General features: G+C 35.3%; 1 protein-coding gene across 5 annotated transcripts in view; it reads left to right on the forward strand.

The window, feature by feature from the left end:
- The window catches only part of Ptprz1 (protein tyrosine phosphatase receptor type Z1), a 174,416-nt gene that overhangs the window by 100,370 nt on the left and 59,600 nt on the right, over positions 1-14,446 (forward strand). For all 5 annotated transcript variants that reach the window (XM_045160208.1, XM_045160209.1, XM_045160211.1 and 2 more), the window contains exons 9-10: positions 8,113-8,297; positions 9,683-9,809. In XM_045160208.1, coding sequence (XP_045016143.1) covers positions 8,113-8,297; positions 9,683-9,809 — 312 coding nt within the window. The remainder of the gene's footprint in view (positions 1-8,112; positions 8,298-9,682; positions 9,810-14,446) is intronic.

The following is a 14,446-nucleotide window of genomic DNA, read 5'->3' on the forward strand; positions in this document are numbered from 1 at the left end:
TGTTCCTTGAGAATTTGAGTTATAAAGAGCATTTTGTTCCTGGCAGTAAGCACAGGAGAAAGGGATGTCTTTAGAGTTCCATACAGGTCAGAGTCAAGTCTTTGTTGAGTGTCCTTTAAAAAATTTTAAATGTTCAAACCCTTCAGAAGAATCCACAATACAGTTCATGTACACAATTAGTATGGTTCCGGGGGAAGAAAGATCTCATTTTAACCACATAGGGTCAGTGTCATAATGAAATTAAGAAGCAGTTTCCTCAGTGACTAAGAAAAAAGATATAAATAATTCACTTTTCTCATTTTAAGTTAGTATTCCTTAGTTATAATTATTATATTTGACAATAATGTACATTTAGCATGTGAAGATTATTATTTTTGCAGATTTCAGTTGTTTAATATTCTGTATTTACTGAAATTATAAAAAGAAAGTTTGGGCTTGCTTCTTTTATTTGGAGTTGTGAAAGGGGAATTGTGAATCTTTGTAGAACTTTTGAGTGCTTTTGCTCAAACCTAGGACAGTTTTCTATCATGACTATTTGCATTTAAATAAGTAGTTATTTTATCATTCACCATGTTATGCATGCTCCTGTGATAGATCTTTTAAAAATGAATATACTATCTCTCTTCCATTTGTTGGAACTGAATGTGATAATGACTGAGGATTGACTTTATATTCAGGGTTTAATTTTTATTATATGTAGTGTGAAAATAAGTTATTATATCAGTTTATTTTTAAAGTAGTAAACACAGGTAAGCACACAGAATAAAGTAAAATTCTCTATGTCACCATTCATATATAATTGCTATGAGGACTCTAGTGAATATGATTCCAAACTTTTCTTTTAAACTATAGCTATTGTATCACATAAACTATACCTTAGGTCTTGTTAGTTTTTTTACATAGCTGCATAAATGTCATTAAAAGATATTTTTAATTCTTATGTAGTATCATATTGTTTAGTCAGAATTTATTTACACAAATTCTTTTTTATTTTTTATAATTAACAACTTCCATGATTGTAAACAATATCCCATGCTAATTCCCTCTCTTCCCCTACTTTCCCCTTTGAAACTCCACTCTCCATCATATCCCCTCCCCCACTCAATCAGTCTTTTATTTTGATGTTCATCTTCTCCTCCTATTATGATGGCCTTATGTAGGTAGTGTCAGGTAGTGACGTCATGGATATCCAGGCCATTTTTTTGTCTGGAGGAGCACATTGTAAGGAGTCCTACCCTTCCTTTGGCTCTTCCATTGTTTTCACTACCTCTTCCATATTAGACCCTGAGCCTTGGAAAGTGCGATAGAGATACTGCAGTGCTGAGCACTCCTCTGTCACTTCTCAGTACCATGATGCCTTCTGAGTTATCCCAAGGTCACTGCCACCTGAAAAGAGAAAGTTTTCTAATGAAAATGAAGTTTTCTAAATGAAAAAATGAGAGTAGCATTAATATATGGGTATGAACATTAAGAGAAGTGCTTACTGAGTAGTTTGAAGAGCATAGTACATACATTTAGCCAGACAGAAGCAGGCATTACACCCCTAGGACTCATGACTTCCCCTGTTGTAGATTTTCAGTATCAGGGATGTAGTCCCTCCCACGAAATGGGCCTCCAGTCAAATTAGAGGGCAGTTGGTCTCCCCCATAACAGACATGCCACTATTGCACCCATTTGTTCATTGGCCTTGTTGGCCAAATATAAGGCTTGCAGTGTCCACTGTGGAGTATCTTCACTGGTGACTTCTCTGTCTCCCATTGTGCTGCATGCAGCATGGCTTTTTCAGCTTTCTGTGAGCTGGTCTTCATGGAGGAGGTTTTCAGCTCAATTCCAGCAGGATTTCTCAGTGACGTTGCAGCCCAAGTGTGTGGAGTCTTCACCATCTATTCCTGTGGAAAACCAAGGGCCTCGGCAATGGGCTGTATTGTTTTAGGGGCATCAGGGACTTCCCTGGCCAACAACTCATTGGAAGGTATCCCATCCCTGGCGCTAAAAATTTTCTGGTAACAATCTATGGCTCCTGAGTGTTCCATTGTCCAAAAAAGTAGGTTTCCATATGGTTTATTTATATCCTCTTAGATTTTGATTAGCCCTCCCTCCATCTTCCCTTCACTCAATCTCTTCCCCTGACCTCACTTGGGCCTTTTCACCCCCATTAATCTGTTCTTCCACTTACATATATACAATACCATCCAATTCTTATGTTTTGGTAATCAAGGCATATTTATATATTTAATATTATAAATAAGAAAGAAATAAGAACTCACATGAAAATTATCAAAACATCTCTATTAATAAATAATAGAATCTAATAAATAATGTAATCTAATAAATGCATTAGAGAAAATGGATTTTAAGTATATGCAACAAATAATGCACAACAAGTGAGTTCTGTCTTTCCATGTACATCCTGTGAGATGAAAGTCCAGGCTTTTTATTTACTTTCACGTTTACAGTCAATTTAATTAATGGTATGGATGTGCATACCATAACAGAACTTTAACCCACTATGTTTCCATTTTTATGCAGAGCTAACATATATTAGAAAGGGACTTCATTTTGAAATCTTGGAATGGGGTGTTCGTCAGGAAAACAGCACTCTGGAATGGATATTGTCAATTCTAAGAGTCATAGAATAGAACCTTCTGATCTTAAAGGAGTTGGTCAAAGTTGAAGTGTGATATGTGAATAACCATGGCAACAGCATAAAGTAGGCAAAGTTCAAATCTATCCTATGCCTTCCAAGCACCAGATGGCTTCATGTTGCACCTTAATATACTAGGAAAACTTTCCCATTGAAAAGCAAGGGCCATTGTGAAGCAGGGCAGAAAAAGCCTGCTAAACATTTGTCTTCAGATTCCAGCACCAACACTTGCTTATATAAAAAAATTAAATTAAATTTTTTTTCACCTTTTTTTTTTTTTGAGGTAGGGTCTCACTCTGGCTCAGGCTGACCTGGAATTCACTATGTAGTCTCAGGGTGGCCTCGAACTCATGGCGATCCTCTTACCTCTGCCTCCCGAGTGCTGGGATTCAAGGCGTGCGCCACCATGCCCGGCTAAATTAAATTTTTAAGAAAAGTCAAGTTACTTAACATCTCCAGGCCTTAGTTTCTTCACTGGTAAAATGAGAAGTTCAAAGTGGTCACCTTCTGTGAGACTTCAATGACCAGAAGTTTAAAAAATGGTAGTATGCCTTAAAATAAATGTCCTGTGGACTCATAATTACTATTATTATCACATGGACATACATAAAAGAAGCAAGGAATTGGACTAAGGCATGAAATTCAAAATTTGCACTTTAAAATTATTTTGAAATAATTTGTTAAATAGAATTATAGTTGCCCTTCATATATTTGTTAGTATTGCAATAAATTAAATGTAAAAGTTTTAAATCAATAAAATAGAGTATGCTTTTCAAGATATTAGCATGATGGGAGTGTCTTTGTAGCATAAGGTATTTAAACCATCACAACTTTTCTACTGTTTCCTGCAAAGTATCATGATAAATTATACATTAGCATACATAATATAAGCTATGTTCGGGCTGGAGAGATGGCTTAGCAGTTAAGTGCTTGCCTGTGAAGCCTAAGGACCCCGGTTCGAGGCTCGCTTCCCCAGGTCCCACGTTAGCCAGATGCACAAGGGGGCGCACGCGTCTGGAGTTCGTTTGCAGAGGCTGGAAGCCCTGGCGCGCCCATTCTCTCTCTCTCCCTCTATCTGTCTTTCTCTCTGTCTCTGTTGCTCTCAAATAAATAAATAAAATATTATTAATATATATATATATATATATATAAAAGCTATGTTCATATCTTGAAATTCAGATTAGAAAGTATTGATTAGTCACATGTAGGTAAGTACTAGGCTCTCATTATATTCAGGAGAGTGAATCAAGGCTTAGAACAAGCTGAGTTGTTGAGGAAGCTGCACTCTGTCTTTGTAGAAGAGAGTGAAGTAAATAGAATTTGAGAGATTTCTTTTGACAGTTTATCTAAAGGGAATGATGTCATCACTCAGAAGTGCAAAATGGGGACAGGACTGGACTAGTTGTCATATGTAACCTTTGTGTCTGTCTGCTCACACGAGCTTAATAAGAGCTGACATTCCTGAGGAAAAACCACAACCTTGTTGATTATCTTCCGAGTCTGGGTTTCTCGTGGTAGTCATCATAGAGACTGTCTTCACATTTTTTAATGAGACTCAACAGTTCATAAAGATGACTGGCTTGTGAGTGTTTGTTCACAAAACATTTTTGTTGTGAGCTGTGTGACACTCACTAAATTATGGAACTCCAAATCAGTGGGAAACAGCTGAGTCAAACCTCTTACAGGGTTAGCTAATGACATGCTCTTAGCTACTCTCCAAGTATGGGGTCCTCTCTCTCTCCATGCCCCTCCACATCTCCAATTGTAAAGCCCGGCTCCATGACATGTAGACACCATCTTCCCCTCACTGCAGACTGAGTCTTTATTCAGGGCAAGTTCTAGAGCAAGGAAGGCAACCCAGAACCAGCTACTCCATTTAAATCAACTCTTTTTTGTTTGTTGTTTGTCTTTGGAGGTAGGGTCTCGCTCTAGCCCAGTCTGATCCGGAATTCACTATGTTGTCTGAGTGGCTTCAGCAATCCATCCTCCTCTGCTTCTTGAGTGCTGGGATTAAAGGCATGTACTACTATGCTTGGCTTTAAGTCAACTTTCTCGATAACAGATTTATCACAGCTCAGGAATTTCTTTGTATTTCTCCTGCATTTGTTTTTTTTCTTCCTGCATTTCCTTTTTTTTTTTTTTTTTTTTTTTTGATTCTCATGACACTCAGTACTTTGCTTTTTAATCTTTTGATACTCCTCTCCCCCATACAAGTCCTGTGCATTTTTATGTTCTAGGGGTTCTTTATACAGCAATAAAAGGATAAATAATAAACCAGAGCACTTTGTGCCACCTAAATATCTGTGACACTTTCACAACATTGAGTAGCAAATATGTTTAATTTTTGAGAAGCACAAGCTAATTGGTCAAAGTAGGAGTTATTTGTTCTATTTTATTGTACATCGCTCTATGAATGAAACCCAAAACTTAGAAACTAAAGACACTCATTACACCTTAGAACTTGGAATGAACTTTCTCCAGGCAAGAATAGCACTTCTGCATCTGCATGGAACCAAGTAAAGAGGTGGATGATTAAAAACATGTTCTTCTTGTTGTTGTTTTGTCAGAACATGAATAACTCTCTGAGAAAAGATATTTTTCATTTTCCCTGGTACATTTTTTTGTAGTACATTTTTGGCATTTGTATAGTACTAAATCACTTTCTGGAACTCTGTGTGACTTAACATGCAGTGAGAAAGGATCAGTCTGGTTCCCTTCTCAGCCAGTGTTGCCTGAGAGTGAATTACTGTGACCCAGATTGTACGCAGCTTGTGCAAATGCATCAGATGGGTCCTTCACAGAGGAAATTATGGTTTATGTTAACATGTATTTGGTGTCTAAATATGTATGGAATGTGAAAACCCTCCCTGATTTTTCATGTATAGAGTTCATGGGCTAATAGAGTTTTATGTCCTTCTAACAAAATAATTATACTAATTTCAATAGAAAATGTAGAAAACATAGAAATTTTAGCACATATTAAGCACTTTGTAATATTCATTTCCTAAATTTATGTCTGAACATTAAGTGATACATGTGGAGTTAACTAGATTTTTATCTGAAGACTGACTCAACTCTTTGGCAAGGTTATAGACTATATGCAGAAGCCCAAGTTTTTATTTTAAAAAAAGTCTAAAATACATGTATTTCCTCCCTGCAAATCCTACATTTCAGCCATTAATAGGATAAGACTTACCTTCAGGTTTATATCATTAGTCGTATCAGTTCAAAAAAAATGTTTATAATAGAGTTTTGATTGGGATATAATCTCAAATTATTAAAAACAATTGATGATCCTAAAGACTTATAAGCAAAAAGAGCTAAGAAACTAAAACCTAAACAAGCTAATAGAATCAAAATGGCAAAGAAATACATATCTTATTGTTGAGTCTTACTTTATGTTAAGGCAGACTCTCCATTGAAGAGTCTTCTTTTTATCAATACTAAATCAAGACTAACAACAGAATATATGCCCCATCAGAAAGGAGTGCTGTCGGGTTTGTGGCGCACGCCTTTAATCCCAGCGTTCAGAAGGCAGAGGTAGGAGGATCATTGTGAGTTTGAGCCCACTCTGAGACTACATAGTGAATTCCAGGTCAACCCGGGCTAGAGTGAGAGTCTACCTCAAAAAACAAAACACAGTAAAAGGAGTGCAGTGGCATTTTTCAATGAATATGTCTATATTTTTCTCAAGAATTTGTGTGTGCATGTGTGTGTGTCCATGCGTTAAACTAATGCATTTTAAAATGGTTTCATCTTAGAGTGTTGTTCACTTTGAATCATTACAATTCTCTAGAAAGTGGGATTATGTTTTCAAGAAACACCTTCCACTTTCTGAAAATGTATTTATGTTTCCTTAGAGGAAATGGGGTTTACCAGCTTCCCTGATAATTTTTTAGATGGTTTGATGGTCTTCTGCCACCTGCTGTACAATAGCAGAAGTGCTACAGGTACCATCACAATACTCTGTATTAAGAGGACATATATTTAATCTAAATTCATGTGTTTTGTGACAATGAAAGAAATGTCCTCTTATCCTCAGAGGAACACCTTACTCTAAGCAACCCCCTGAACAACATCACAGGTTTGCAGTGAAGAAAATCTTATTTTTAGCTCGGGTAAATTTATCCATATAATTATTCAAAGTATATATTAATATTTTATGAATAATTCATATATCACTGAAATCATGGGGTTCATCTTCTAAAATTGCTAATAGTACTGAGAATAAAAAAATTCAATTCACAGAGGCAATATTTAGTCGTGGGTGCCCTCCTGTGTTCATGAAATGAACTACAAACTAGAAAAGAAAAATAAAGGCTTTGGGTCACATTCAGACGTGATATGTTTCTTGCATGTTTTAGTTGTGTGCCTGACCTTTCATACTTATGGTGATTGGTTCATGTCAGTCAACTTCATGGTGTGGCTTTGTATCTACAACAAATGCCCAAGTCTGTGAGCTTATTAATTAACATTTCTCCTAAGAGATTTCTCTCTCTCTTTCTCTGCTATAACATTTTTAGTCAAAATTATCATTTGTACATTCTAGGAAATATCAGGATTATTTCTAACAGGACTAAGTTTTTGGTATGATTCCCAATAAGACCTTAAATCACTTTAAGAACTTTTGAAACATCTTTCACAATTTTTTTTCAGTTGAGACAAATCTTCTACTTCCCTGAAATTATTAATCAATTCATTTAAGGTTTTTGTCAATTCTTTAAGAAATAATTAAATGGCTTTCTTGGGTTAGGGAATTTTAATTATGACAAGCCTTCTCTAATAACAAAAAATTCCCAATAATATACCATGTTTTATATTTTAAATTCTCTTAGTTCTGAGCTAAGCATTTTTCAGGTACCAAACAAATTAAAGACACTAGATTAAAGATACCCTTTGTTTGTTTCTTTCCAAAAATGAATTCACATGCCAAATACACTCAAACACATGTTCTACGCAGTGGTTTGTTTAAAAAAAGAGCTATAGTTCTTGTGATTTAATGTGACTAAGAAGGTAGAGACTTTTCAGAGTGTAGTGTTTAGAAGATGGGCCTCTGGGGGAGTGCTGCAGCTATGTTAGGACATGAAACACCCTTGATTGGCTCTTGGTGGCCTTCTCAGGACAAGGAGAAAAACTGTCTGGGTACACATCTCATAACGATGTGCTGTACTCAGGGGACCCTCACACAGCCCATGCCATGCCATTTGGATTTCAGATCTCCAGAATTCTGAACCAGGAAAAATCTATGTTCTTTTGTACAGTAGTCTGCCTAGGGAATTTGTTTGTAATAATGAAGAGTTGACTGATACAAATTTAGGTATAAAAAATGAGCTCAAGCAAGTTTCATGAAGCAAAAGTATGACTTTTTATTTGATATCTAAATAAAAATCAACAAAAGATCTTCACAGAGTTTACTTAAAGTCCCAGAAGCCAACAGATGTGCCAATAACTTATACTTTTCTCTCAAGTTTGTAGTTCAGAGCCAGAAAATGTTCAGGCTGACCCAGAAAATTATACCAGCCTTCTTGTCACCTGGGAGAGACCCCGAGTGGTTTATGACAACATGATTGAGAAGTTTGCAGTCATGTACCAGCAACTGGAGGGAGAAGACCAAACCAAGCATGAATTTTTAACAGATGGCTACCAAGACTTGGTAACTATAAGATGAATTAGTTTATGCATGATAGCATTATACTTTGATTTCCAAGGTAAGATCTTAAAAATGATTGTGTATTTTGCCTTTGCTTACCCCTTGGAAGACCAGAACTTTGTCGACAATATTATAAAAGGTAGGTAGGTAGGTAGGTAGGTAGGTAGGTAGGTAGGTAGGTAGGTAGATATAGATATAGATAGATATAGATATAAGCTTTATGACCTGAAGATGTTAACACATCCCTTGCTTTACAAATAAAACAAGTTAAAGAAAAATAGCCTAATTGAGATATCATACTTGTAAAATTTTTGTGGGCATCTCAGAGTTGACATGCTGTATGTTGTCTATCTTGCCACAAGAGAAAACAGTGTAGGGGCTTTAAAGACTTTTCTCCATATCAGATTTCTAGGTAACAAATGTGAGTTGATTACTATTCGGAGATAGAGCAAGACAGAATAAGACAAAATATCTACAAACCTCGTCCACCCATGCACAAGAATTAAAGAAAATGCAGTACAGATTCCCTTTACAGTCTGAGCATGCAATATTAGACTTTGATTGGGTAGCAAAAGGTGGGTCAAGTTGAGGTGGGTTAGCAAACCCTCATCAAGTATGGCTCTAGGAAGGCTAGTCACTTCAGGCAGCTAGACTCTGGGAAATCTACTTAAATCAAACTGTTGTTTTTAGCATAAGGACACACAATAGATGATTTTTAAATATATTTTAATTGCTCTATAGAATCTAAAGATATTGACATGGGGAAATAGTGAAATTTATGAGTAAATATTTTCCTTTCAAAATTATGTGAAAGTGATACCACTTATATTGCTACCTGGTAACGCACACACACACACACACACACACACACACACTTGCAGTTAAAATAAAGAGATTCTTGAGGCCAGATGTGATGGCACCAATCTTTAATCCCAACACGGGAGACAGAGGTAGGAGGATCACTGTAATTTCAAGGCCAGTCTGGGCTACAGGGAGTTCCAAGTCAGCTTGGGCTTCCTCAGAAAAGAAGAAGAAGAAGAAGAAAATTAGCATGAGAGTCACTGAGTTTTTTAATTTTGCTCCTTGTTTGAAAATACCATACATTAATTTGCCTAAAATAATAATTTTATTAATTTATTGACTACTAATTAAATATGAAAATTATAAAACTTAACCTGATAAAGGCTCCAGGATACATAGTATCCCTGTATCTTTGTAATTTTCAAATATCATACAATCAATTTAACATATTATAAGCTTTTCTTTTGTAAAGTACATACATTTTCTATTGGAAAAAATGAGGGAAAGTTTTGTGGGACAACTACAAATGTGTTCATAGCCTTTTTAAAATAACATACTTCTTGTAATTTATAATATCTTTCTTTTAGGGTGCTATCCTCAATAACTTACTGCCTAATATGAGTTATGTTGTTCAAATAGTAGCGATATGCACTAATGGCTTATATGGGAAATACAGTGACCAACTGATAGTCGACATGCCTACTGACAGCGCTGGTAAGTGCTTGCCTCGAGCCTTCCTGTGTCCCAAGTCCAGTATGTCAGGCTACTTTAATAGCTGCATGCATAAGTCCTTTAGACTTTATGAGAGTTTTTGATTGTTTGTCTGGTTGGTTGGTTGGTTGTTTTTAAGGTTCTTTTGCTTTAATTAGCATTCAAGGTAATGGGTTTCATTATAGCATTTTCATACACACTTAGTTTTCATTGCTCCTTGTCCCCACCCCCCTTCCTTACCTTTTACTCCCCTTCCATCAGTCCCCACCCTGCCCCCAGTAGCCCCTTTTCTGTATTCATGTCATGCATTCTACTACCTCCTTAAGTCCTTTTCGTCCCATTCATGGTTCTCTTTCTAGTGCCATGACCTGTACTCACCCCCATACACAAACATGTATACACATATATTTAAAAAACTAAACTCTATAATACTCATACAAGAGAAAACATGCAGTATTTATCTTTCAGAGTCTGATTTAATCCTACTAATATGACCATTTCCAGCCTCATCAATTTTTCTTCAAATTTTATTATTTCATTTTGCTTTACACATAAAACAAATAACACACACACACGTGCATGCACACACACACGTGCATGCACACACACACACACACTAACCATAATTTTTTCATCAATTTATCTATTGATGGGCATATGGGCTGGTTGCATTTCCTCGCTATTGTGACTAGTGTGGCACTAAACATGGATGTAGTGGTGGTAGGATGTAGTGAACTAGAACATTCTCAAAAGAAGAAACACAAATGGCCAATAAAAGTTTGTAAAGGTGTTCATGATCCTTAGTCCTCAGGGAAATGCAATTAAAAAAAAGAAAAGAAAAGAAAAACTGCTTTGAGATTCCATCTCACCCCACTCAGAATGGCTCTCATCAAGACAACAAAGGCAGGTGAAGGTGTGTGGGGAAAGAGGAACTCATACAGTATTGGTGGGAATGTAACCCGTGCAGCCACTGTGGAAATCAGTGCAGGTATAGCGGGTTCTCAGACAAACTAAAAATAATTTTAAAAAAGATAGTCACTTTGTATTCTTTGACAATCAAAGTAACTGACTCATGTTCTACCTGTGCTGGGCCATGTTTTACAGAATAGTAGCTCTCCCCATGGGCAAAACAATTTTCTCTTAAATTCACATTGTCACATAGCCTTTATGTAGAGGCTTGGGATCTCTTTCTCATTCTGCAAGCCTGGTTCATCATAACTTGTTAATTTATAAATTTCATGGGTTTGTGTTTGTAAAATATGAACAAAAGAACCTATCTATAGTGTTTGCCAAATGGTGAGTATTGAGACTTATTTTGGATAATGAAGAATTGGTTTCATCTGTATTTATTTCCTTTTTCAGCCCCCAAAGCATTTTGTAGTAAGTATACACATGATCATGTGAAGAATTTTTGAATTTCTATACAGAGCATATTAACAGATTATCTTAGATATCTTTGTGCACTTTTCATTGTTTGTTCAAGGTGTGCTTTTCTCTTCACTGGTTTGTCCTATTTCACAGAAACAAATCTTTTTTTCTAATCGTGTTTATTGGCATGCATACTTTCTAAGTATTATGGGAGCTCAGTTTATCTCAAATCATATGCAATAAGTGAAACCAAGCATAATTTGATAATTTAGAAATTTACGTTGCTTTTCTTTTATCTGTAAAAGTAGTTTCAAGTATTAGAAATGAAATGTGTGTATGTACCACAATATGCATACTCATACATACATAAATGTAAAGATTCTTTGGTCATTCCTGTCATTCCATTAAAATGCAAGCAACTTCTAAGGGAAATGATAGTTACAAGTTATATTAATGATAGCATCATTTTGTTTTACATAGGAAAGGAAAACTGATGTGTAATGCTTTGCCTTTGTTGTCTAAATTAATTACAATAAAGTCCATGTTCCCTGAACAACTTGCCATAGTTGTTCTAACGAGCTCACTTCATGCTAAGGAATAGAAGTGAGACTAATAAATAATACAATGCTTATCTGTCCAAACCAAAAGCTACAAAATTTGTCAGGCTGCCACCCACTGAAACCCAATGAGGGCAATATTGCTTTACACTGTTATACCTGATTACCTGGATAGGATCACTTTTTCCTATTACTCTTATTTGGTATTGTTTTTCAAAATCAAGTTAGTTTTAAATGAAAGTTAAGTTATAAATCCTTTTGGAAGGTGACAATCAAAGTAACTGACCTCTGTTCTACCTGTATAGTGCCATGTGCTATGGAATAGTAGCTCTCCCCAAAGTTTCTCATGTGGATCCATCCAAAAAACAACACCCGTCACATAATGCTAGCAAGGGTGACCGTCCCCAGATGTGATAATTTAAAATATGGCATAAAAGAAATCTTTCCCACTCATATCTTGGTTTAGTTATGTTCTAATATTTGTACATAGAACTTCTAGTAATTTACAAAAAAATTACATTAAGCAGTATGTATGCTTTCCCTAGTATTCACTATGCCAAAATTTTCACCTTCTGAATATTTTTGTTCTTTTTTATTTTATTAAGCTCATTGCATATGAAAAGACAGATCAAGTGGCTGTTGTCTGCATTATTTATTTCTGAGTGGTTATTTGAACTGAGTCTGCATTGGCACAGTTTAAATCATTTGTAGTATTTTTCTCACTTGGTCAAAATAAGGCATATTATAACTGAATTTCTATTTATTCAAAGGATCAGGACACTGTTGAACATTGTTTAAGATGGGATGCTAGTTTGGACCCACCATTTAATCTCCATGGATGTCTTAATCTCCTTAAGTGTTTTGTGCAATAATGTTGCTTTAGTAAATGATGGTATTTGACTTGATGCTTTGAAGAAATATGCCTCTTAAAAGTCCATGATTATAAATGTAGTTCAACTATTCCTGTCTAAAACTCTTAGTTTGAGATTTTCGTATACTGTATAAAGAAAAATTTAATCCTACGAATATTTTTTCTGGCTTTAAAAAGGCTACATTTTAACCCAATTATTTTATTATTTATTTACTTATTTATTGGTCTTTTTGAGGTAGGGTCTCACTCTAGGTCAGGCTAACCTGGAATTTACTATGTAGTCTCAGGGTGGCCTCCTATCTCTGCCTCCCGAGTGCTGGGATTAAAGGCGTGCGCCACCACGCCTGGCTTTAATCCAATTATTTTTAATCCAGTATGGAACTCATATGAACTAAAGTATTGTTGTTTGGAAAACATCTCACAATAAAAGTCTAGAGAATACTAACTTGTAATTTGTCAAAGTAGATTTGGCCCCTATAAGATTAGTACATTATATTATTTATTTATTATTTATAGTATAGAAACTCTTTAGTTTGGTGCTTGATAATTTTTATTAGTAATATTTCCTTCTGTTTAATTGTTCTTTTTCATTACCTTCATAACATTATAATATACTCTGTTGAATTATTCCACTATTGTTTGTGAGTAGATGTTTTCTAAGTATTTTACTGACTATTTCTTCACCTAAAATGAAATGTAGGAAATTTTTTTTTAAGTGAAATGAAGGAGATAATTTATAGTTGCCTTAGTTTTAAAAAAAATATTTTATTTATTTATTTGAGACAGAGAGAGAGGAAGAGACAGAGAAAAGATAGAATGGGTGTGCCAGGGCCTTCAGCCACTGCAAACGAATGCCAGATGCATGCGCCCCTTTGGGCATCTGGCTTACATGGGTCCTGGGGAATTGAACGAGGGTCCTTAGGCTTCATGGGCAAATGCTTTAACCACTAAGCCATTTCCCTAGCCCTGACTTAGCTCTTTCATACATTTCAATTACTCCACTCAATGTCTGAAGAAAATTCCATATTCTAAATTGTTCATTTAATGTGCTAGTTTGAATAAGTTGTGCATTTAAATAGATAATTTCCATTTCTATATCTTAATTACACTTGTTGCTGTGAACAATAGGATTAGCATAAACTTTTCCTATTAAGTATTCTTTCAAGTTGTTATTTTAAACTAAGCGCAGAAATTTATATTCAGAAAATAATTTAAAATTTTCAAGGAAGCCTTTTTAATCTTAAGTAATTTATATTCTCTTAAAGAGATATTTATATAATGATTATAAGTTAGTAATCATGAATATATTCATTTCATTGTAACTAAGAAAAGTATGTTCTTTTCTATAATGTAATTATACAACATACAGAGTATTAGTGTAATATGTTTTAAGACATTGGTAACTACATGTGTTAAATTTAAATGCATGACAAAATAAATCCATACGTACATTTTGCTGACTGCTGTGTGCTTTTCAGTTGTCTGCAGATGTCTCATTGACTGACTAAATGTCTGTGATCGCTTTGTATCATCCTCTGCTGTTTATGTCATTTTATAATGATATTGGTAATCATAGTTTGATGCAGTTGCAGTCCACATTACTGTTAGATTCTGCACTGAGAATCCAACCTCCTTTCAGACAATTAAATAAGCTTCTCTTGTCAACCTACCTCCGTGTTCTTTTGTTGTGTTGTGGAGCGATCATGTTTTACTGTTGTGGTTTTTGCTTCAGGCTATGGTGGGTCCAGGGTCTTGCTCTATCTGATGTGGAACTCACTTTGTAGTCTAGACAAAGCCTCAAGCTCATGAAAATCCTACTTCAACCTCCTCAGTACTGAGATTAT

Source organism: Jaculus jaculus, chromosome 10, assembly GCF_020740685.1.
Source record: "Jaculus jaculus isolate mJacJac1 chromosome 10, mJacJac1.mat.Y.cur, whole genome shotgun sequence".
In the NCBI taxonomy this organism is placed as follows: Eukaryota; Metazoa; Chordata; class Mammalia; order Rodentia; family Dipodidae; genus Jaculus; species Jaculus jaculus.